At 40.1% G+C, this 26,952-nt stretch overlaps 1 protein-coding gene across 2 annotated transcripts in view; it reads left to right on the top strand.

Annotated features, from left to right (window-relative positions):
* The window catches only part of jcad (junctional cadherin 5 associated), a 55,662-nt gene that overhangs the window by 25,413 nt on the left and 3,297 nt on the right, over window positions 1-26,952 (top strand). The window contains exons 2-3 of one of the 2 annotated variants that reach the window (XM_002940334.5): window positions 15,894-16,249; window positions 23,372-26,847. In XM_002940334.5, coding sequence (XP_002940380.2) covers window positions 15,957-16,249; window positions 23,372-26,847 — 3,769 coding nt within the window. In that variant the 5' untranslated portion in view covers window positions 15,894-15,956. Of the gene's footprint in view, window positions 1-15,758; window positions 16,250-23,371; window positions 26,848-26,952 lie in introns of those variants that run through there. The other variant, XM_031904018.1, reaches the window with a different exon arrangement.

Here is a 26,952-nt window from a genome sequence, read left to right as displayed (position 1 = left end):
ACAGTACCTGTCCTTGATCCCAACTAAGATATAATTACCCCTTATTGGGGGCAGAACAGCCCTATTGGGTTTATTTAATGGTTAAATGATTCCCTTTTCTCTGTAATAATAAAACAGTACCTGTACTTGATCCCAACTAAGATATAATTACCCCTTATTGGGGCAGAACAGCCCTATTGGGTTTATTTAATGGTTAAATGATTCCCTTTTCTCTGTAATAATAAAACAGTACCTGTACTTGATCCCAACTAAGATATAATTACCCCTTATTGGGGGCAGAACAGCCCTACTGGGTTTATTTAATGGTTAAATGATTCCCTTTTCTCTGTAATAATAAAACAGTACCTGTACTTGATCCCAACTAAGATATAATTACCCCTTATTTGGGGCAGAACAGCCCTATTGGGTTTATTTAATGGTTAAATAATTCCCTTTTCTCTGTAATAATAAAACAGTACCTTGTACTTGATCCCAACTAAGATATAATTACCCCTTATTGGGGCAGAACAGCCCTATTGGGTTTATTTAATGGTTAAATGATTCCCTTTTCTCTGTAATAATAAAACAGTACCTGTACTTGATCCCAACTAAGACATAATTAATCATTTTTGGAGGCAAAACAATCCTGTTGGGTTTAATTACTGTTTAAATAATGCTTTTAGCAGACCCAGATTAGGGAAAGACCCCTTATCCGGAAAACCCCAGGTCCTGAGCATTCTGGATAATGGGTCCCATACCTGCACTGCGGAATATATTGGCGCTTTATAAATAAATGTTAATAATAATAATAATACCTGTACATTGAAGTGCTTCACATGTCAGTACTGCTGCAGTTAGTTCATTTAAAACAGAAACTGCTATACCATTACCTAACTGTGGGGTGTGACATAAGAATTCCATTTTTCCCATAATCCTCTGAAGGCCACAGTTCCTGTTGTTACAGTCCAAGGTAGAATTCCCCACGTACAAATTAAAAAAAAAAAATTTCTTTTTTTTCTTTGCCCCTCCTGGTCTCCTGTTTTGCACTGAACTTAATGCAGCATCACTAAAAACTCATATCCAAAATTAATGAGTGTAATATTCATTTTCTATTTTGAGCGTGCATAAATCATTCAGGAATCATACAGTGGGAGTTTAAGGCTGTCAGAGTTTTAATAAATACCAAATCTACAAAGAGCACATTATACCAGTGTAATATAATTAAGGGTACATGGAGGAATATACATACACACACACACACACATATATATATATAAACAACGACAGGGCACAGCACTCGCAGGGCTTAGAAGAGAAATACAAAATGGAAACAAAAATCGACGTTTCGCTCACAACTCCTGGACCTTTCTCTCATCTTGAGAAAGGTCCAGGAGTTGTGACCGAAAGGCAGTTTTTTGTGTATGTATGTATATATATATATGGGAACAGGCAATCACATCTAGAAGCAGTTAAATATGCCTGGGTGCACTGTATAAAATATCATATATATATATAGAGAGAGAGAGAGAACCCAACACCCTCATCTTCCTCTTCCATTTAGCGAAGGCCCATTCTGGATGAAAGAGTACAGTGTAACCCATGTTCTACTGGTACTAGTCTGGGAAGGCAGCTATTGAGCTGAAATAGAGGTTACATATATATATATATATATATATATATATATATATATATATATATACTAGATAGAAGATAGATAGATAGATAGATAGATGATAGGTAGATAGATGATTGATAGATAGATAGATACAGTGGAGGAAATAATTATTTGACCCCTCACTGATTTTGTAAGTTTGTCCAATGACAAAGAAATGAAAAGTCTCAGAACAGTATCATTTCAATGGTAGGTTTATTTTAACAGTGGCAGATAGCACATCAAAAGGAAAATCGAAAAAATAACTTTAAATAAAAGATAGCAACTGATTTGCATTTCATTGAGTGAAATAAGTTTTTGAACCCTCTAACAAAAAAAGACTTAATACTTAGTGGAAAAACCCTGGTTTGCAAGCACAGAGGTCAAACGTTTCTTGTAATTGATGACCAAGTTTGCGCACATTTTAGGAGGAATGTTGGTCCCACTCCTCTTTGCAGATCATCTCTAAATCCCTAAGGTTTCGAGGCTGTCTCTGTGCAACTCTGAGCTTGAGCTCCCTCCATAGGTTTTCTATTGGATTAAGGTCCGGAGACTGACTAGGCCACTCCATGACCTTGATGTGCTTCTTCTTGAGCCACTCCTTTGTTGCCTTTGCTGTATGTTTTGGGTCATTGTCGTGCTGGAACACCCATCCACGACCCATTTTCAGTTTCCTGGCAGAGGGAAGGAGGTTGTCGTTCAGGATTTCACGATACATGGCTCCGTCCATTTTCCCGTTAATGCGAATAAGTTGTCCTGTGCCCTTAGCAGAAAAACACCCCCAAAGCAAAATGTTTCCACCCCCATGCTTGACGGTGGGGACGGTGTTTTGGGGGTCATAGGCAGCATTTTTCTTCCTCCAAACACAGCGAGTTGAGTTAATGCCAAAGAGCTCTATTTTGGTCTCATCAGACCACAGCACCTTCTCCCAGTCACTCACAGAATCATTCAGGTGTTCATTGGCAAACTTCAGATGGGCCTGCACATGTGCCTTCTTGAGCAGGGGGACCTTGTGAGCCCTGCAGGATTTTAATCCATTGCGGTGTAATGTGTTTCCAATGGTTTTCTTGGTGACTGTGGTCCCTGCTAATTTGAGGTCATTAACTAACTCCTCCCGTGTAGTTCTAGGATGCTTTTTCACCTTTCTCAGAATCATTGACACCCCACGAGGTGAGATCTTGCGTGGAGCCCCAGAGCGAGGTCGATTGATGGTCATTTTGTGCTCCTTCCATTTTCGAACAATCGCACCAACAGTTGTCACCTTCTCTCCCAGCTTCTTGCTAATGGTTTTGTAGCCCATTCCAGCCTTGTGCAGGTCTACAATTTTGTCTCTGACATCCATGGACAGCTCTTTGGTCTTTCCCATGTTGGAGAGTTTGGAGTCTGCTTGATTGATTGATTCTGTGGACAGGTGTCTTTTATACAGTTGACTAGTTAAGACAGGTGTCCTTAATGAGGTTGACTAATTGAGTAGAAGTGTCTAACCACTCTGTGGGAGCCAGAACTCTTAATGGTTGGTAGGGGTTCAAAAACTTATTTCACTCAATGAAATGCAAATCAGTTGCTATCTTTTATTTAAAGTTATTTTTTCGATTTTCCTTTTGATGTGCTATCTGCCACTGTTAAAATAAACCTACCATTGAAATGATACTGTTCTGAGACTTTTCATTTCTTTGTCATTGGACAAACTTACAAAATCAGTGAGGGGTCAAATAATTATTTCCTCCACTGTAGATAGATAGATGATAGATAGATAGATAGATAGATAGATAGATGATAGATAGATAGATAGATAGATGATAGATAGATAGATAGATAGATAGATGATAGATAGATAGATAGATAGATAGATAGATGATAGATAGATAGATAGATAGATAGATAGATAGATAGATGATAGATAGATAGATGATAGATAGATAGATAGATAGATAGATAGATAGATAGATAGATAGATAGATAGAAGATAGATAGATGATAGATAGATAGATGATAGATAGATAGATAGATAGATAGATAGATAGATAGATAGATAGATAGTGGAAATGAGTACAGCTGAATAATTTATTGATGGAATTAACTTTCCAGGTGTCAGCATATTCCAAATCACAGAAGATTATTGGTAACATGAGTTACTACAGAATATATTCAATAAGCTTTTGAGAGAAAACAAATACAGGTATGGGATCTGTCATTCAGAAACCTGTTATCCAGAAACCTCCGAATTATGGGAAGGCCATCTCTTATAGACTCCACTTATTAAATAATTCATATTTTTAAAAATGATTTCCTTTTTCTCTGTAATAATAAAACAGTACCTTGTACAGGTATAGGATCCCTTATCCGGAAACCCATTATCCAGAAAGTTCCGAATTACAGAAAGGCCATCTCCCATAGACTCCATTATAAGCACATAATTCTAATTTTTAAAAATGATTTCCTTTTTCACTGTAATTATAAAACAGTACCTGTACTTGATCCCAACTAAGATATAATTACCCCTTATTGGGGGCAGAACAGCCCTATTGGGTTTATTTAATGGTTAAATGATTCCCTTTTCTCTGTAATAATAAAACAGTACCTGTACTTGATCCCAACTAAGATATAATTACCCCTTATTGGGGGCAGAACAGTCCTATTGGGTTTATTTAATGGTTAAATGATTCCCTTTTCTCTGTAATAATAAAACAGTACCTGTACTTGATCCCAACTAAGATATAATTACCCCTTCTTGGGGGCAGAACAGCCCTATTGGGTTTATTTAATGGTTAAATGATTCCCTTTTCTCTGTAATAATAAAACAGTACCTGTACTTGATCCCAACTAAGATATAATTACCCCTTATTTGGGGCAGAACAGCCCTATTGGGTTTATTTAATGGTTAAATGATTCCCTTTTCTCTGTAATAATAAAACAGTACCTGTACTTGATCCCAACTAAGATATAATTACCCCTTATTGGGGGCAGAACAGCCCTATTGGGTTTATTTAATGGTTAAATGATTCCCTTTTCTCTGTAATAATAAAACAGTACCTGTACTTGATCCCAACTAAGATATAATTACCCCTTATTGGGGGCAGAACAGCCCTATTGGGTTTATTTAATGGTTAAATGATTCCCTTTTCTCTGTAATAATAAAACAGTACCTGTACTTGATCCCAACTAAGATATAATTAATCCTTATTTGACACCAAACAAGCCTATTTTGTTTATTCAATATTTAAATGATTTTTAGCAGACTTAAGTTATGGAGATCCAAATTACAGAAAGATCCCTTATCTGGAAAACCCCAGGTCCCGAGCATTCTGGATAACAGGTCCCATACCTTTACTTGATCCTAACTTAAGATATAATTAGTATTTAAAAATAATCTTTTTGGGTTTAATTAATGGTTAAATAATTTTTTTAGGTTTGGAGATCCAAATTGCAAAAAGATTTTTTATCCGGAAATCCTCAGGTCCCAAATATTCTGCATAATAGGTCCCATACCTGTATTAAGGAACATCCTTCATTTCCCTAGTGGCTGCCTTTATTAGTGGTTTGGGGTTACTTTGCTATCTTTTTTTGGGGGGAAAAATACAGATCATTCTATCTTCTGTCCTGTTAATAACATTAGTAGTTATAACAAGTTGGGGTTACTTCGATATAAAGAAATATCGGTGGTGTAACAGGGATGGGTGTAGTGTGAGGGCAACAAGTGGCGACATAAAGGGGTGGGATCAGGAGCATAACTAAGCAGATTACATGCTACTGTAAAGTTGTGGGATTGGGTTGGATCAGGGGTGTAACTGGGTGGATCAGGGGTGTAACTGGGTGGATCAGGGGTGTAACTGGGTGGATCAGGGGTGTAACTGGGTGGATCAGGGGTGTAACTGGGTGGATCAGGGGTGTAACAATGAGAGGGAATAAACAATTACATTAGTTACAGCACTGGGAAGTGGTGTAACTACCATACAATTGATCCTTCTTCTGTGCGGTTCCCAGAGCTGTCAACCAACCCCAATCACGAGGCAGATAATGATCTAGTCCTGGCTTTTTTAGGCCTGAACTGCTCTTCATACTAAATGATAACATGAAATTAGGTCGTAAAAGCCCTAGAGTGGATCATTATTTCCCTCATTACATGGGGTTGTTTGACAGTTCTGGGTTCCACCTTTCACCCATGTTCCTGTCTGTCTTAAAGCATGTGTGTTGGGGCTTAGGGTGCAGGTTATATTGCAGGGGGGAGGGGAAGCTGAGTCACATTATGCCACTGGCACTGGCCTTACACACTCTTTGGATCCCTATTTTTTATAACCTGTAGGATAGTTTCATGGCCTTTCAGCTGTTGCTGTTCTACAACTCCCAAAACCTTGACCGTGAATGTGATTGATCGCTGTCCCTTTTATTACAACTACTGTAGTGCTGCAGGTTGGATAATGCTGGCACAACATTTCAGTATCGCCATCTTGCCCTGCTGTTTCCATCTTATCCTAATATACCTGCTGCCCTCTCACTTTTCCCACTTACAACTGCTGCCCTTCAGGCCACTCTCAGTGCATGGGCTGGGGTAGTTGCACTTATTTGCCCCCCCTAATAACAGCTCTGATTGTCATTAACTTGTTACTGTTGCCACCATTGTGTATTGAGAATGCATTAGCAGTGTATTTGACTCTAGGTGGCTCTTAGGTTTAGTGCTTGCTCAATTTCATTGGCTTGTTATTACACTGTATCTGCAGGTGGTCCTTCTATAGAAGCAGTCACTGTGAAACAAATATGAGCTAGCAAAAGAGGTCTGGCCCTTTTCCAGAAGCAGAGCCCTCAACAGCCTTTCCTGTTCTCTCTCGGAGAAGGAAAGTTAACTTCATAACAAGCTCAAGACGTAACCTCTTCAACCTTGCCTGTGTGGACGGCTTAGGATAATACACAGACTTTGTTAGTTTAACATGTTAGTTGCCCTTCCCCACTGTTATTGCTAATCATGTGTATACTGGAAACTGTGTCCCCAAGCCGGGTTATTAGAAACCCTTCCATAATGCCAAGTGAACAAGGGTGCAGTCAGCACATGTCGCTTGTTTGTGTGTCTTTACAGAAGACTTTATAAAGGACAGGATCCTTAGAGAAAGCTGCCTTGGAGGCAGGCCAGAAGCCAGATCCAGCTGTAAGCTGGGGGATTAACATCAAACAAGGAGAAAAAAGTCGCTTCCCCTGCCATTTATGGCGAGTTCTTGGCTCTGTGAGTGGGGCAGGGCAAGACACAATAAGAGAAGCCTCTTCTTCACTTTCTTCTTGGGAGGCCTCTCCAGTGGATAAACAGAGAGGGGCTGGTCAGGTATTTCATTGTATTCCAGGAAATCAAATAAAATGGAAAAGATAAAGCAAACAAATTAAATGAATAGAATTAGTTCAACAGGTGGGGAGGATGTTGGATGTTTTGAATTTCCAGCAACTGGCGTGCCAACAGATGCCTATTGGTAGCAGAAATGCTGGTTAGAATATTTATGTCTGCTCTGCACCTAGGCCAGAATAATAGGGTAGTTATGGCACTTTAGAGCTGCCCAGCACAATAGTTGCCCCTGGCTATATTTGCTATTAATCGGTGGTGTTAATATGCATTTCCGCCATTACTTTGCATGACTTTCCAATCTTTTTTTTATGGTATCATAGGCTTTTCCACACATTGTAGCAGTAGTGCATCTCCACACAGTTCACTATGGAACCTTGTTATCAGTTTCCCATTTCTTTTAGACTGTTCATCCCTCCCTGCTGTCCTTGTAATTGTAGTAGTAAGTAGTGTCAGCTAGGGATGCACCAAATCTATCATTTTTGCTTTTGGTTGAATTCCAAATCTTCCACAAAAGATTTGATCGAGTGCCATTCTAAAGTCTAATTTTTGTATTCAAATTTGAAAAATATGCCCCCAAAAATAACATTAATTGGAAAAAAAAATGGTCAATATCAGTTTTAGGGTTCAGATTCAGTTCAGATAAGCTTTAGGGATTTGACCAGATCTGAATTCTGGGATTTGGCAGAACCCTGATTCAATCTGCATTCAGTGCATCTCTCATTATAAATGAAACCAATATAAACAAATACTTTGCACTTATAGGTCCCTTTTTATAAGTTATAACATGGTCAAATACCCAGTCCAGTAACCCACGGGTAACCAGCTAGCAAATGTTATTGGCCGGTGCACCCTAAAGTGCATTCCAGATTAGCTGATATAATGCATATATGCAGCCCTACACCTAGGGGCCCATTTACTTACTCACGAACGGGCCGAATGCGCCCGATTGCGTTTTTTTCGTAATGATCGGTCCCCTAGACTATGCTTTCACTGTAACTGTGACACATATTTGGCTGCTTGGTGTGATCTGTGGCTGCCAAAAAAAAATAGTATTGCTTTGAATTGAGTTGTTTTCTCATTTCCTGCTCATGAGGATCAACTCCAGTATCCCCTGGACTTTCCCAGGTGGATGGAAAAAAAAATACTCTAGACATGCTCTGTTCTGAGGCACTTTTCATATGGCCTTCTTCTAATATTGCAAGAAGATAATTCATCAACATGCTCCTGGGAATCTTTTAAAGGGGAACTTAAGCCTAAATACTACGGGTAGAAATGCAGTAGTTTATATACTAAACTTATTGGACGAGCCCTGAGGTTCAACAGCCCTAAAGCAGTATAACGAGCCAGGCCTTTAAAGTTCCCCCTCTTAACGTTGGATTTTTTTTGCCCATTGCTGATGTTAGTGACACTGCACGTGCTCAGTGTTAGCTTGTCGGAAATCATCAAAAAAAGCAGAAAACATGACTACATCTGTGCTCAAAGTTGATGAAAATTATGTCTGATACAGAATTTGCTGTTTTCAGTGCTGGCATACAATGTAAAACAGAAACGATTACTAATCAGCCTTGTGTTGTGAATGTTATATATTAATTGTTATAATTTTATATATATACTGTGTTAGGTCACTGTATTATTTTATTTTCTGTATTTTTATAGCACCACACAGTTTTCACAGAAATTGTACATCATTCACTGCCCATTGGAGCTTATGATCTAAGGTCCCTCTCACATTCATACACACTATGATCAATTTAATCAGAGCCAATAAACCTGCCTGTATATTTTTGGAGACTTTTGCAATTGGCATTAATTTTATATATTTTGCCATTTATGCAATATTTGCATTTTCAGACTGCTAATACCAGGATTTTGGCTCATCTTAGGAATCCAAGGGTTAATTGAATACAGGAAGTACATAGACAGTGAATAGCGTCACTGAGATGCCACCAAAAAGCTGTTGAGCTGCAACCTGCTTAGTAGTCTAAAACTGCTAATATCCCAGAAACCATTAAAAACAGAAAATGAATGTAAATTGGAAAAGTACTCAGAGGACCACTCTTGGTAAGTTTATACAAATTCCATATTATTTAGGATCCCCATTAATGAGCAGAAAATACGACTGGTTAAATTCTGAAATTCCTTACTGTTTAAGGTGGCCTTGGGCTAGAACAGAAGCGCAAAGCAGTGGCGTAACTATCTATACAGCAGACCCTGTAGTCATGGGGGGCAGGACTACAGGGTCTGTGTACCTTTAAAATAGCAGCGCAACCCAGTTCGGGAGGTGGGGCACAAGTGGCCCGCCAGGGGGGGACGGGGAGGAGGGACTTGCAGGTTCTCTGAGCTATGTTCCTCTACTTGTGCTTCCGAGCAAGGATGCTACAAGGATTTCTGGCCTGAGAGGGATGGGACATTTTGGCAAGCATTTGGCAAGAGAAGAAAATTAAAGAGTATTTTGTTGTTTGAGCTAATGTTAAAGGGACAGTATGCTCCACTTTTCAACATGAGCTGAATGAATAGGGCTTGTGCTGAATATACACTTTGCCTATTGTTTTAATTAAGATTTTTTTTTATTTCTGGCACTGTGAGTTATTTCAGTTTCACTTAAGCACTTTCTGTCACTTCCTGATCCCAAAGAACTTCAAGGGATCTGTTAAAACTAATTACCAGCCCATCAAGAAGCCCCTGATAATGAGCTGCTCAAAGGCTTAGAGAAGGGAACGGTTTGTGAAAAATGAGATAGGGCATGCTGAACAAATTGTCCTGATTATAAAGAAAGGAAGGGGGCAGGGATTCAGTGAAAATAGTCCAACTTTCAAATTTGTCTAGATAGATTGTCTGTGAGCCAGTCTCTAGTAGCGTGTTGTTGAATGGGTTTAAGATGGACTGAGTGTGGAGTCGATGCTACGGCAGTGAGGAATATGCACAGTTAAGTACATATGATATACAGGTATGGGACCTGTTATCCAGAAACCCATTATCCAGAAAGTTCTGTGTTCCATAGACTCCATTATAAGCAAATAATTCTAATTTTTCAAAATGATTTCCTTTTTCTCTGTAATAATAAAACAGTACCTGTACTTGATCCCAACTAAGATATAATTACCCCTTATTGGGGGCAGAACAGCCCTATTGGGTTTATTTAATGGTTAAATGATTCCCATTTCTCTGTAATAATAAAACAGTACCTGTACTTGATCCCAACTAAGATATAATTACCCCTTATTGGGGGCAGAACAGCCTTATTGGGTTTATTTAATGGTTAAATGATTCCCTTTTCTCTGTAATAATAAAACAGGACCTGTACTTGATCCCAACTAAGATATAATTACCCCTTATTGGGGCAGAACAGCCCTATTGGGTTTATTTAATGGTTAAATGATTCCCTTTTCTCTGTAATAATAAAACAGTACCTGTACTTGATCCCAACTAAGATATAATAACCCCTTATTGGGGGCAGAACAGCCCTATTGGGTTTATTTCATGGTTAAATGATTCCCTTTTCTCTGTAATAATAAAACAGTACCTGTACTTGATCCCAACTAAGATATAATTACCCCTTATTGGTGGCACAACAATCCCATTTGGTTTATTTAACGTTTAAGTGTTTTTTTTTAGTAGACTAAAGGTATGAAGATCCAAATTACAGAAAGATCTATCATCTGGGAAACCCCAGGTCCTGAGCATTTGGGAGAACAAGTCTCATGTAACTTATAAAATTGTGTGTCCCTTCTAATAACAATTGACTAAGCAAAGCCCAGGCAGGGGTTAGCAAGCAAAGTATTTGGAAAACAACATTTCTGTCCATTGTGTCTTTGGATAGGAACATTTGCAAATGTATTTCTTTTGTCTTCCATGATCAAATCCCTTGCCAGCAAAGCCTATAAAAACAATGCATGGAGTACTTGCTTCTGTCCCGCTGCCAGACTGCTGTGGTTTCATCTTGTACATTATGTTCACACGGTTTTAAAATGAAGCCCATAAACAATACATTCCCATACTTAGTGCTGCTGCTAAAACCATTACTTGACGCGCTCGGCTTGATTGTTTTTACAGTTAAAAAACCGTGAATATTCCCGTCTTACGTATTGGTGCACAACACTTGGTCAGCTCCACTTAGCAGCTCATTATCTTCTACGGAAGGATTAAGTCATTATTACCGTAACTATTATGTATTGATCTAAGCACGGCTAACGACACTGTTTATTATTTAGTAATTAAGTGCACGGCTTTCTGTTTTTACAGGGCTGAGTAATTACATTATTTTTAGGCTACTTTCACATGTGGCATTACTTTAATGGAACTTTTATGTCCCCCTCCTCCCGGATGCTTGACTTGATACAACCTGATAGAGCGCACACAACACACTATTTGCACTGTCCCTATTGGCTGTATGCAAGAGGGATGGGTTGTTCAGAAATAGATGTGATTGGTCCTGACATCAGATACGTCATCTGTGGAGCGGGATTTTGGACTTTAAAGGGATACTGTCATGGTTTTTATGTTATACTTTTATTTCTAAATTACACAGTTTACATAGCAAATAGTTTACTCTCCCATTTAAAATGTTATTCTTGAACCAACAAATGTAATTTTTATCTGTAATATTGGTGTGTAGGTGCCATCTCAGTGCATTGTGTCCTACTCCCATGTAACTGGAGGAGTCCCAAGCCAGACTGGAGTGCTATTCTGATACCAACCGGGAGCTACTATCTTGCTCCCTTCCCATTGTTCTGCTGATTGGCTGCTTGGATGGGGGTGATCTCACTCCAACTTGCAGCACAGCAGTAAAGTGTGACTGAAGTTTATCAGAGCACCCTGGGAAATGAAGAATATGTCTAGCCCCATGTGAAATTTCAAAATTAAATATAAAAAATCTGTGTTTTTGAAAAATTGATTCCAATGCAGGATTCTGCTGGAGAAGCTCTATTAACTGATGGGTTTTGGAAAAAAACATGTTTTCCCATGACAGTATTCCTACCTACTAAAACCCAATAAAATTTTAAAAATTCAAAAAAAATAAAGACCTTGGGCAAAGAGTGGCCTGGTGCCTTGACAGAGCCCACAATGCTGGGCAAAACCCATGTTAGTGCAGCTCTTTTAAAGGGGTTGTTCACCTTTAAATTAACTTTCATTATAATGTAAAGAGTGATATTCCGAGACAATTTGTAGTTGGTCTACATTTTGTATTATTTGTGGTTTTTTAATTACTTTACTTTTTGTTCTGCAACTCTCCAGTCTGGAATTTCAGCAGTTATCTAGTTGCTAGGGTTCAAATTACCTTAGCAGCCACGGAGTACTTTTAACAAGAGACCAATATATTTATAGGAGAGGGCCTAAATAGAAAAATAAGTTATAAAAAGTGGTAATAACACTAAAAATGTAGCCTCACAGAGGAATGCTTTTTTTGACAGCTAGGGTCAACCATATGTACTAAAAGCTTTCCCACTTTCCCAATAAGCAGTCCCTTATGCTCATATGGGTTCATACTATGTTCTGGTGTCATGATCACAATTTTAGCTGAATGTAATAAACCTGATAAAACTAAAAAGTTTTAAGAATGATCAGACTCCAATCATAGATTACAGCTTGGGTACACAATTGGGCCATGTTGGCCATTTATCCTCCACCCAGAAAATGAATATTGTTATTGTGGTTACTTTGTAGCTCTATTCAAGGATCTAACAGATAACTGTCCAATGGATTCTGGGATTGTATGTGGGTTGAAATCTAATATACAGTCGATTCTTACAGCCTATGAGTATTTGATCACTGCCTTTCTGAATATTTGATAACTGCAATTATACTTTAGGAATGTAGGCCAAACTAAGGCCATGTTGGTGTTAAAGAGGAGAATAGCAGCCTGTCACAATGTGTGTATGCTATAGGTGAATTGTTTTCCCTACTTTGCTCAAAGATTGTATTTGTAAACGATAACATTTTCAGCTTAACAGCTCCCTGTCACTGGCCAATGATCTTTCCATTTGGTGAGCCACAGATGTAAAAAGTGTTGGGGAGCCACACAAGCATGAAAAAGTTCTTTGGGGATGCCAAATAAGGGCTGTGATTGGCTATTTGGTAGCCCCATGTGGGCTGCTGGCCTGCAGGAAGCTCTGCTTGGAGTAAAACTGTCTCTGGGCTTCCAAAACTTGTCTCCAAGCCAGAAATGTAAAAATGGCACCTACTTTGGGGACTTTTGGGAGCAACATCAAAGGGGTGGTGAGCAACATGTTGCTCAGGAGCTATTGGTTGGGGATCACTGCCCAAATTCTGCCCAAGTCTGTGTGTGCCCAACTTTAATTCTTTCTCTCCCCCTTAGAATTTCTTTAAAGGGTTGTACACGCTACAATGCCCTATTTTCTTGTGTGGCTGTTGGGTTATAATGATATCCAGCATGTTGTAATTATGGATGCACCGAATCCAGGATTCATTTCGGGATTCGGCCAAGATTCAGCCTTTCAGCTGAATCCAGATCCTTAAAGTGGACCTGTCACACAGGCATAAAAAGCTGTGAAATAAAGGTCCTTTTCAAATTAAACATGAAACCCAAACAGATTTTTTTATTAACACATCCAAACCCATTATTAAAGCATTTAAAAATCCCAGCTGTCAATCATATATTGCCTGCCCCGCCTCTATGCCTTAACATAAACACGGAAGCTGAAATTTTTTCACAGCACACTGTGCGCCCGGTTCTCTTTAACCTGTTCCATATGCTGTTTTGCATATGCAAGTTCAGGTTAGATTCGGTATACGCCCAAATCTTTTATGAAGGGGGGATTTGGGGTCCGGCCAAATCCGAAAATAGTGGATTCACTGCATCCCAAGTTGTAATAGCCATAAAGCCTAGTAGGGCAACTGTTCATGGCAGGAAGGAAGTACATGCAGTTTTATAATAAGCAAATCTTTTCATACAGATTTTTTTTTCCACACTACTTTATCTACTGAATGATACGTACTGTTTTAGCCATTGCAGATGTGAGGCAGCAATTATAATGATTTCCTACTCTCTAACGCATTATACATCTCTCACCATGAAGTTTTAGGTGTGAAAGGAAAATTGCTTACTGTATATATTGCTCATATACGACTTCATACCTATATTGTCTAGCAATGTATGACTCCAAGTTATAGTTTTATCTTAGTTCCATCTTAGTTTCAGGGTTTCCAGCCTGCAGTTCATTTCTAACACAAACACAAAAATGCTTATTTTTCCAAATTATCCATTTATTTTTCTTGTCCAAGTCCAACAGTTTTGGCTATGGGTTTCATTGGTTAATATAATTCCATTCTTTGGACCCAGCGTAGAAGGACTCATTGTTAGTTTGGTCACCCATATACATATACATTTGAGGTGTACCCTCTTATGATGCTTAATATGGAATAACTCCCAAATATTGTGCCTTGACAGTCCTGGACCACAGCCTCAAAAGACGTGGGTTCTCCAGCAAGAGGGTGATGTTTTGGTTACTCATGGGTGGTGGGAAAGACTTCAGGGGGTCATTCATCCACTTCTGCAATTGCAGTTGCATTCAATAAAGATTCTATATATCAAAGTGCGACTCTCAGTCCTTCCTGCCTCATTATAAGTGAGTGCAGTTGCACTGGGGGACCCTGTAGGTACTGCCACCTCTGAACCAGGCACTAGTTCCTGGCTTCCCACAGTTCCCTGCTGAAACACAGAAGCGCTTTCAGAATTGGGTGCACACTTCACTCGCAAGCAGAATGATGGAAATAATGCCAACCCAAATGTTCAGCACAATTGCGCTAAATTTATGTTACAGTGCGAGAGAAAGTGGATAATTTTTACTCATTGGGCACAACTATATAAGGCTCAGTTCCCCTTGTGGCCACAATGAGGCTGGAATCCTAAGACAAAAAGTCTGTAGTGCTGGGAGATACGTTCAAATGCAAGAATATTGTGTGAAGTATTTCAGTTCTACTGAAGTCTAATGAATAGTAATTTATATACAATTCTTAGCTAATATTAAAGGAGACTTGAAGCTGCAAAAAGAATACAGAATTTATATACTGAAATTACAGTACTGGCCCCATTCATCAGCCCCATAACAGTAATGTCCATTCTTATAATTCCACCATCTCTTGAATGTCAGCGACACTGCACATGCTCAGTGTGCTTTGGGCTGCTGTTGGGAAACTAAGATTAGGGGATTGCCAGAAATCATCATCATTATCAAATATTAGTGCCATTGCTGATGGTGTAGGGTTGATTATTAATGAATTATGCTGTATAACTAGTATACACTGTAAACTGTATACACTAGTTTCCCTGCTGCCAGGCAATGTAATTCTGAATGTATTAATAATCAGATGTCTGTCATGAATTTTATATTGTATATACACTGTATGTGCAGGGAATCAGCAGAAAAAAAGATGGGGGGCTACCGGGGTATCATTGGGGGCACAGATCTTCCCTTCTAAAGGGCTGTGGGTGCCTTGGGCTGGTACAGATATGAAGCCATAAAGTGTAATATTTCTATCCCAAATCTTTGTTGAGCTTTAGTTCTCCTTTAATGCATCCAGGTTGAGCAAACGTTTCCTTTCCCTTTCCTTCTAGCCTGAAGGTATTAGAATTCCATGTGCACGTGCACGGGAAAAGTGAGGGATTGCTGAAATTCAGTCATCACTTCCTTATAGTGCACATCATGCTTTTATTGAGTTCTTTAGAGCTTTACCATTTCCTAAACGGTTTCCTGATCTGAAAGCACCTTCTCAAATAAGCCGAGTCAGCAGCACAATCTCATCCTCGTGCTGGGCTGCGCACACACTATTGTTATCTTGGCAGGACCCGTATATTACTCATCAGTGCATCTGCATGTAATTTACCATTAGGTAACTAATCAAAGAATGCTATGAAAGAAGCATGTGTAAGATCCATCGGCCAACATGTAATAGGAGTCTCTTACTCTCTCCTTGCAGTGATGGAAGGCCCTTTGGAAGTAACGTTTGACCTGGCATAGCAGCTGTTAAAGCTCGCCCAGTATGTTCAGTGTTGAGGATCTCCTTGTTTCTCATGGGTACAAAGTATCTAAGAACTCTTCATCCTCTTACCAGCCCAGGAGTGAAGGCTACCAGCAGGACCCAACAGACAGCAGGACTGGCAATGGAATGGTAAATGGTTATCAGGCAGACCCAGAGGTATTTGCTGTGGATCCCTATCCTCTTGCTAAGGGCTTCTATGGTGACAGCGATAAGAACAGCAGACGACAGTTAAGCTCCACTGGGCACCCCAGGGGCCAGAGATGTTTGGAAGCATGTCATACTTCAGAAACAGGGTATGTAGTCCAAGGTCTGCTCATTATACACTGGATTCTGCTGACTCTCGGCGTGCCTGAGACAGAACACAGCACAGCCGTGCATTTTACTGCTAACTCATTTTGCAAAGTGGACAGTGACCTCTATATTTAGCAACTGTCCTCTTGGAACAACGCTCTATTGTTCTCCGACACTTCCAAGGCCCAAAAACAATGTCTCCAGCAAAGAGTTAAGATAAACAGAGTCATGTTTCTTGTGTATATTTATTCTTTTTCTTAGGGAACTGTAGATCAGGGTCGGGCAGGCAAGCAAGAATTCTGAGAGCTGCAGTCTACTGTAGTAACTTAGGCAAAAAAAAGACACATGTATGTTGAGTTCAACCTTTTATGTCTATATAAAACCTGCCTTACAGCATTAGACCTTTAGAACACTTTTGTAATTGTTTTGGTAGCAAGGTGCCAGCAGTGAGTTATATTTAGTACAATAACAGCTGGATTTCTTTATATAAAAGGAATAATTTACTCAATTTTGTAAAATTTAGTGATAGTAAAGGTAAGAGAGAACCATATAAAAGATACACTCGGGATAAATTCTAATAGTCTCAACAAGGGGCTACATTATTTGCTTATAATACACCAGACTGAGTCATGTAACAAGTGACATCAATAAGCAGGGATAAACAAGCTGTTCATCTGATGATCCCTCATCTGTTCCCAGGCACCCCGCTGCCGCTGCAGGGTTCTCAATGAACCTTTGTCATATTTAGAGATACCTTTTAGCCAAATAAACACAGGAACAAACCAGGATGTAAGCCGCCATCATATGATGCCAAGGAAAACACAAGCTCTCTGTTTGCACAGGTGTTGGCCAATTAGCACCCTGATCTATTTATTTTGTAACGGGTGCTGTTTAACTGTGTTATGTCCTTGACCGAATTTACCGAGATTACCAATAGCTGGAGACACTCACATTGGGGATAATAGCCTTTGCTTGTAAGGTTTATCTGTAAAGGAGAAGAAAAATTATGAAAACTGGGGGGTGCCAAATGTTGCCCCCTTGGAGTCAATCAGAGACGCAGTGGAGTGAGGGTGGAGAATGTTAGATGAAGATATGCGCATGGGCGTGGGTCCGGAGGACAGAGAGGGCCATCTGGGCTTGTCTGAAGGGTGGGCTTGCAAACCCTAAACAGAGTAGACCACACTACTCCGTTTATGCCACTGAAATGATCTAGGGTCCTAACCCCCATATATAATAAAAGGCACTAAGTTTGCCCAGGTGCAGTAACCATAGCAACCAGTAAGCTGCTTTTAATCAGGTGACCAGAAAATGCTTCCTGCTGACTGGTTGCTAAAGGTTATTGGGTCTGGGCAAACTAGGCAAGTCCTTTTTATTACATCACCCCCTATGTCTTTAATGTAAACAGAAGTCCACATATTTGTCACCTAGCCTAAAGGTGGCCACACATAGGCCGATTTGAGCTGCAGCTATTAGTCCTTTAGACCGATTCAGCAGCTTATCTGCCCGTGTATGGGGACCATCAATGGGCCTCCCTGACCAACATCTGGCCTGAAATTGGGCAGATCTTGATTGGGCAGGTTTGATTTTTCCGTCGGATCGGGAACTGCATCAGCTCGTTGATGTGGCCCCTAAACTATGGTGTCTATGCCCACTGCTTTAATTTGAATGTTTGGCCCTGGGGCCCAAACTATCAAATTAAACCAATATCACACACCTGTAGGTCGCCAAGCAAGCGGATCTTACAGTGTATGGTCACCTTAAAAGTCCCTACTTGAGATATGACCCAAGATATTTAAGTCAGTAAGGCAGAGAAGTCAACCTCCCACATTAGGAGACTTGGCTGCAACTATAGATGACCAGGAGAGTGGGGGCCAAAACCAAAAACTCCTGATAAGTCCAAAGAGTTGTTAACTGTTATGTGTAAATAAATAGGGCCCTTTTACTATGTTCTCTTCTTCGGCTGATCATTATTTATTTAATTAAAACAGAAATTCACCTTCTCTAGAGGGCAACTTTCTGTTTATTCACTGTAAGAATGGAGGCTAGTCAATGTGATGGGATGTGACCAAGTTTGGGTTGACTGTAGGCAGTAATGAACTGGCAATCTGAAAGCTCTGGTAAATACCAGAGGGGCTCCTGTAAGATCTCTCAGACTGGTGCTTTATATTGGGCCTGTGTGAGACTTTTCAGGCCTAAATGTACTTTAATAAGTTATGGGCTTATTGTAATACTCCCAGAATCACACAGGCAGATGATGATTTGACGCAACTTAACTCAACAGTTAATATGTAAATACAGATAAGCATATTATCAAAAAAGCAGTCAGATCTTTTACTTTTTTGATCATTAGCCTGAGCTAGATTTGATAAATGTGTTATTTCCCTAATTCTCACACTTGTTTGAGTTATAGTCAAACATATACATTGTGTAAACAGGAAACACTATTAGCTATTTTAGATGTAATGTATTAGAAACCAGTAGACATACACTGCTAAATCCAACCATTGGATCTGGGCCCAATTTGGCAACCACATGCTGTGCCAAATTAGTTGATTCAGTTACTGGCCCTGGGCTCATCGACTGGCTCATGCAGAGGGGCCTACAAGCACTGCTTCAACTTACCAATGTGGTCTTTGCTGGATGGGAAAATCAAACCTGCCCAACTGGTGTCTAACCAATTTTCAGGCAGATATTGGTCAGCAGCTTTTATCGCTTTTTACCCACGTGTAGCCACCTACAGAGGGGACTCCTGTCAATGCAGGAAGCCTAGGGCCCTAATTTGTCACTCTCCATTTGTTGTTGATCAGTCAACATGGAAAGCTGAGTGCTCCAGATGGAAGACTGTGGTTGCACAGCCAATATTTATATAGATCTATATGCTCCCTAAACCCTACACACATTAGGCTAAGCCTCACCCCCATATATTGCCCCTACAATTCCTAAAAAAAGAAAAAGGACAACTGCAAATAGCAGACCATCCATCCTTCTGCCAGGGATTTGTGTATGTCTTGCCTATCTCTCATATAAACCATTCTCAGTTATACAACCATTTAAAACAATCTTGTCCATGTAATGTGGCAGGGTTATCTGAGGTACAAACTGTGTATCTGGAGCAAGACAGAGAGATAAATGTTTAGCGGAATATAATATACTCAGTCAGTAGCCCTACATGTGCTCCATCTCCAGGCATCACCATGTAAGGAGACACTCCTAATCCTTATATTTATCTCTTGTGTATAACGTGAGACATAAATCAGCCATTATTCTGCATCTTATATTGTCTGCTGTTAAAGTCACTGTATACTTTGTAAAAAGGCACTGTGCTCTTAAATGTTGTGTTTACAATTTAATGGTGTTTTATATTAATCAAAGCTACAGTTGTTTCATTGGCACCTGATGTTAAGCATGTCCAGATCTGGGTTTTGTAGCCTGTTAGTCAGTTGCTATATTGCCATATTATACTTATGTTTTAAAGGAATTCCATATATTTTTTAATAAGTGTAATTCTTTCTGTGTTGTCCTAGACATATAAGTGGTTACATGCAGGCCAACACATTAGCCTTACACCTTTCCCACTGTTGGCGTAGAATGTCCTGGAATTACAGTTATACTTTGGTCAGAATCAAACACATAGGTAATATGGCCCTTCTAGGTTGATCTGCTGAACAGACTTTAGTGGCTCCCCCTTGATCCAGTTGTCTTTCAGTCTTATCCCTTTGCATTGCACCCCCTCAAAGGGAGGCTGGAGAATCTGGCCCATAGCGCAATGCACAATTTTTGTCTATTTCCTTTACTCCAAGATGCTTGCTATTCTCTTTCAAGCAGCTACTAATATGCTTATTGATCCTAAAACTCATTCCATCCATCCTAGAGTTCTCTTGAGACCAGGATCTGACTGGGCCAGCTGGGCACCAGCATCCCAGACCTGACCCCTGCTCGTGCTCCCCCGGGCCACTGATTGACTTCCCCCAACACACCCGAAGGATACTATATTGTACACATGTTCAGAGGAGGGGGTTGGGTGGGTGATGGGGGGCCCCTGGGGGTGTGTGGGGGCCATGACGGGTGCCCCTTTGGCGCTTATGGGTGTCCAACCCTGCTTTTTTTTTTAATATGATTCCCTCTAGAATAAATTTAAAATCCTTAACTATTACAGCACTACACTTGTGTCCCCAGCCATCTCTTCCGTTCCTCTTACAGCCACCAACTTCCACTCCTATTTCCTGCCTAAACCTTTCTCCCGCTTACCTCCGATATACTATCCATTATTTTCTACATAGGTAGGAAGGTACTCTGCCACAGCTACTGCAGTGCTATTTAACTAGCATAGTATATCATTCAGAATTGGTCCTTCTAAGCCAATAATCTAATCTCTGTCGAAGGCTGCACATAGGTTGGGTTAAAAAAAAGTTCATCAAGTTCAACCTCTCCAAATGAATCCCAGTGCACATATATACATATACCTTTACTGACCATTCCATACACACATACATATAAATACATATATACTATATATACTATATATATTGATTCCTATACTAACTGGATATCATCCCGATAGCCTTGTGCTTGTCAAGGAATCATCCAAACTACTTGTAAAGGTACCTGGCAGGGTATTTCACAGCTTCACTGGCCTCACCATGAAGAACCACATACATAACTTCAAATGAAAGTTCTGTTCCTCCATAAAGGGGGGGCCTTTTTTTATGGGGAAAAATATCCCCTAATATCTGTCTATATTGCCCTCCCGACTCGGACTGGGATTCAAAATAGGCCCTGGCATTTTAAGTACAGAGAGGCCCAAACAGCCCCCACCAGCCCAATAAATAGTGACTGCCTATGGCATCTTACAGCAGCCCCTCTGGCATTTGCCAGAATCCACAGATTGCCAGTCCGGCCTGATGCCCTCTAATGTACTTGTAGTTATACTTGTAGAATATGTCTATGAAGATTTTCATTCATCCAGGTCATGGTATATCTAGTATAAATAAATTTGAAGCAACTGGACTTGTTTAGTAATCATTGAAGACGTTTCACTACTCATCCGAGCAGCTTCTTCAGTTCAACTGACTGGTATGGGAAGTCCTCAGCATATATACTCTTCCACTAATCCAATCACAATGGCACTATGTGTGTTTTTTTTTCAAACCTAGCAACACACTGAGACAAAAACTTGTACACCCAAAGGATCCAACACCAAAGGAAAAACAAAGCAATGTTGTATACGCAGTCCAGTGTAGCGAAACCATCCCTTAACAGAGGCGGGGGACTTCGACACCATCTGTCTGCTACATACAATGCTGTTCTAACATCTGTACCCCGGCAGTTTCAGAACTCTTCACACATCCATTCATGCAACTCTAACAAGTAACACCTGTTTGAAGAGTTGCATGATACTTTGGTAATCCTTTCAAAGTAACTCCACAGCATTCACACCTCTGTGAGTTTCAGATGTCACCTTTCTGAAGAGTTACATAGTGCCATTGTGATTGGATTAGTGGAAGAGTATATATGCTGAGGACTTCCCATACCAGTCAGTTGAACTGAAGAAGCTGCTCGGATGAGTAGTGAAACGTCTTCAATGATTACTAAACAAGTCCAGTTGCTTCAAATTTATTTATACTAGATATACTTGTAGAATAGTTACGTTCCAAAATGCATGTTTTTGCCTGTCAGTCACCCACCTTATTAGCTCCATGGCAAAGACACCACCATCCTTTTGTTTCACTTTACCCCAGTGCCACAGTTGACTATATATTGGTCTAAAACTAGCATGATGTAAGGGGAAGCTAATTAAACTGATTAAAATATGAATGGCGTTATGAACTGAATTCCAAGTTCTTTTCACCTCGAAAGACTTTTTTTTCTCCCTTTGCTGGGACACTGCTCAAATCCATGTCCTATTTGTGTCAAGTTCAATATTTGTCTGTTGTCATTTTGCTGGTGGCAGTTATGTGAAGTGAAATGACGGCAGCTCATCTCTGGACACTGAACCTAAAATACACTTCAACTGTAATAAATCAAATGTATTTAGATGCTCTGTGGCTTAAAAGTTTCAGCAACCATTTGGAAAGGTACAGATCTGGACCTGCTATCCAGAATGCCATTATCCAGGAATCACCATTTCCCATAGAGTCGCTACTTTTTCTCTGTAATAAGACTGTTCATATATAAAATACCTTAGCAGGAGGAAAAAAGAATAACAGAATAACCTATTTTTTCAGAAAGTGCCAGTGATTCTGGATAATAGATCCCATACCTGTATATACACTTCTGAGTCTGAATGGGAGCATTGTCACTATTCAGGTCACATGGGGCCCCACGCTTCCTGTATTGCAGGGACCCCCCTCACTCAGCCCTCAGTGTAAATGCAGTTCTCACAAAGATTAAAAGCTTAAATCTAATACACATTCTCAGGTCACAAGATTTTTATCAAGCTCATTGAGCTTACATTGTTTGTTTTCTGGTTCCATATCCTATAGACTTACAATGTAATTGGTACCCAAGGCTCAAGTAGGGCCGGCTTTACAGTGTCTTAAAGGGTGGTTCACCTTTAATTTAATGTTAATATGTTCTAAAATGTCCTATTCCTAGCAACTTTTCTCGTGGTCTTCATTATTTATTTTTTATAGTTTTTGAATTATGTGCCCTCTTTTTGTGACTCTTTCCAAATGGGGGTCACTGACCCCAGCCTCTGTGAGGCCACAATTTTATTGTTATTATTACTTTTTATTACTTATTTTTTTATTCAGTCCCTCTCCTATAAATATATCAGTCTCTCATTCAAACCACTCCCTGGTCTCTAAGGTAATTTGAACCCTAGCAACCAGATAACTGCTGAAATTCCAAACTGAAGAGTTGCTGAACAAAAAGTGAAATAATTATAAAACCACAAATAATAACAAATAAAGACCAATTGCAAATTGTCTCAGAATATTACTCTCTACATCATACTAAAAGTTAACTTGTGAACAACCCCTTTAAAGGACACATCCAGTTTTAAAACGAGTAATTTAGTTATGCAATGCAATAACTCACAGCATGTTCTATTTATTCTTTCCAAAAATGTACCTTTATTCTAAAGGTAGAAATTGCTTTATTTTAACATTTCATTTCTGCTGCAGGTTATCTGACAGACCTCAAAATGAAAGAGCACACTGGGCAAAGGCTGATAAGGATATCCAGTACTGGAGAAGGAGAGGCCAAGACTTCAGCTTATTATTAGGACAAGGGACTAATGAAGACAAAGAAAAATTAAGATCCTCCACCGATTCTGAAGGGAAACCGAGGTGCAATATTTTCGATAAAAACACCAGGGAAGCGGCAAAGGACGTGGTCGAAGCCATGGAAACTGTGAGAGGCAACACTGTCTATGACAACTGGAAACCATCACTGGAAGAGCAGTGGGGGAAAATAAACAAATTTGTGATGAAGGCTACAAAAACCTCAGAAAGAACAATGTCAGAAAGCAGTGGTGAGAAGCTGCTCCAAGACTTCATCTCATTTAACCAAGTAGACAACACTGTTGGCTGCCCCAATAAGCTGAAATCCCTGTCATTGCCCAAAGGCCTTTCCCCCGACAGTATAAATCACATTAGTCTGCCAGCTGTTAAAGGTGAAAACTACGCACTGAAGGAGGATAAAACCCAGGTGCAAAGTAACTGTGGTACCAATTCGGACTCAGACGGAAATTCATCCTCAAAACAAAAGTATAGCAGACCCTCCAAACCTCCCTCATATGAAGTCCATCAGCAAACGTGGGGAGTAGTGGATGCAAATGAAGGTTCAGATCATCAACAAAAAGATGAACTTCACTCCGTTGCCAGAGTACAAGATCTCCCCCAAGAATCCTGTTCTCAAGACTCAGGCCTGGAACCTCCCAATTACATACCTCCACCCTCATACAAATCTCCCCCTCTTCAGCATGCTACCAATCAATCTTTTAACAAAGTGCCTAGCATTCATCACTACAGGCCAAATAATCCGGTGGCAAAAACCAGCACAAAGGACAAATCTCCCACCAATTCTCATGATAGTGACATCCTATACAATAAGCCAGCTGACCAGAGGCACACTGATAATTATATTCATTCTGTACAATACATTCCTTTTGATGACCCCCGTATCAAGCATATACCATTAAGTCATGAAGCGGAAAAACAAAGACACCACAATCACGCCACTGATATGAAGGATACTTTCTGGGTTGCACACACAAGTCAGGAAGGTCATCTTCAAGACAGAGAAAGTGCCTTTATAGATTTTAAAAGTGCAAAACTTAATTATGGGAAAAGAGAAGGAATTAAACACAAGCAGTGGATGCACATCTCTATCCCAGGTCAGATATGCTGCTCGTTGCCTGAAACCAGAGAGGGGTCCACTGCGTGTAGCTTACCAGAAAGCAGTGACCCCTCTGACAGGCTAACTTTAAAAAAGACACATTCAGACAGCGCTTGTGAAATAGTCACAAAGGTGAAGAAGTTTGAACCTGAAGCGTGTCTTCACAACAGGAAAAGTTCAAAGCGAAAGTTGAACGAAACAATATTTTGCTTAGTGTCGATTCCAATCAAATCTGATTCTGCCCCATCAGATATGTGCAAGAACAACAAGATTTTAGCAGACAATGTGGACAGGATGAATATGTTAAAACACAGCAATGGGGGACTGTTTGAAGAGAGACTTTTAAGTGCGTCTTCCAGTGATTTGGAGCTACAAACCCTTACAGGAAACATGAACAATAAAGTGGAGCTGCGAAAACACGAGCAGTCCAAAACAGAGGAAAATAAACAAGCGAATGACCTCAGATGTGCAGATCCAAGGAAGCATAGAGATCTTGCCTATTCTGGTTCTTGGCCAGGTGACCAGTACAAAGACCAGCAAACTCAAACTGTGTTTAGCGACATACAAAATTCAAAATGTCATAATGGAACAAAAGCAAATGAGCCGCACAATAAGTTTGCTCATAAGTCTCAGTGTAGCTCTGAAAGCGGACTAGAAAAGCCAAGTGCCAGGCAAAATATGTTCAGTATTAAAGGCCAGATGAGTCTTAGCCCCTCCAGCAACAGTGCATTTTCAAGAACATCCTTATTAATTACTCACATGCCTAAAACAGAACAGTGCCAAAGGCCAGAACATGGTAACGAACGTGCAGAAGGAAAGGAAAAAATAGCAACTGGTAAATATGAAAAGAAAGAGAGCGAATCGGAAAGTTTTTGCAATAAAAAAGAGGTGTTCGGGCAGTTTCTTCTGAAACCTGTTAATCGGCGACCCTGGGATGCAATAAGTGAGCTAGAAAGTTTGAACAAAGAGTTTCAAGACCAAGAGAACTGTTCTAATGATGGGGATAGAAGTTCATTAAAGGAGCAAACAAAAGAATCGAATATAGACATGGCTGCAATCAGGAGTGAAATGGTGGCTAACAAGCGGCATGTGATTGAGGTAGAAGAGGTTCCAGTGTTTGAACCTTCGCAGGTTAGATGTATGTCAGAAAGTTGGTACCCTGAAAAGTTAAAATGTGACAAGGTGAGGAGTGGTGCTGAGCTGCCAAAGTCTGCCCAAATGAAAGATGGCAAAAGTATACCTGAAAAGTTATCCGATGGATGCGTGAAAATAGAAAAACAAGTCCAGAACAAAAGAATAGGAACAACCATAAATCTTCACACTGTTCATACCCCTAATGTGGACCAAAAAGACATAGCTGTGCAAATAAATCCCAGCAACATCCAGATAGACAAAGCCCCCCATGCCCCTGAGTCAAGTTGCAGAGTTTTCAGGCAAGTCAGATCTCAATTTGAGCATTCAGAGATCTCAGCCAAATGTAGTCAGGTTGAAGATAAAGCAATAAGAAAGCTCTCTCAGAACAACGGGAGTCCAGGGCTCTCGCTACCTGATCTAAACCAACATTTCATCACAGCAAACCATAATGGAGAGTTCCATGAGCCACAGAGCGATTCAGAAATTCCAGAAAATGAATCTCTACAAGAGAGAGCCACACGGATTTTGGGGATTGATGTAGCAGATGATTCACTTGTATCTACTGGGAGCTCTGAGGGACAAAGCCCCGAGAATCTTGCCTTTAGTGCTGTTGCACAAAATGAAGCAAAGTTGAAAGGAAATGTGTGTGAAATTAAACTTCCTGCCAAGGAGAGCCCAGAGGTCTGCAACAGTGTTCTTCAGCCTCATATGCATGTTAACAAAGATGTAGAAAACCTTGCACAAGTGCTGGACCAGCCCTTTATACATCAGCCGGTGTATTTGCCGAGTGAAGTTAGCGCCTTCCGTAACTGTGAAAAGAAAGTGCGAAATACTTCAAAGATGATTGAAACCTTACAGGGGAAGCTTGCTTCTACGCCTCCTCGGACTGCTGTGGACCGGCTGGCACGGATGAAAGAAGTTGACTCTGTGTCTCGCATGAGACGGCTGAGCATTAAGAGTACCGATTCGGGAGATGAAGTAGAGGACGACAAGCAATCGCACAGAGGTCAGGATTTAGGCTCACGCAAATTTTCTGCTGGTTCCATCTACAAAAGAGTCATATCCCTTGACGAAAGTTTGCTTATTACAACAAAAAGCAGAGAAAAGTTTGAACTTTCTTTTGCTGGTAAGAACCTTCAATAACAGTGGCAGTAAGTTCTAAACATACATTTATAGTCAAAGGGTTGAGGATTGAATCCAGATCTGGGCTTGTTAACAGGGGGTTAAGTAT

Source organism: Xenopus tropicalis, chromosome 6 (assembly GCF_000004195.4).
Source record: "Xenopus tropicalis strain Nigerian chromosome 6, UCB_Xtro_10.0, whole genome shotgun sequence".
Classification (NCBI taxonomy): domain Eukaryota; kingdom Metazoa; phylum Chordata; class Amphibia; order Anura; family Pipidae; genus Xenopus; species Xenopus tropicalis.
The sequence above is the reverse complement of the archived record's forward strand: the minus strand, read 5'-3'. Positions and strand labels throughout refer to the sequence as shown.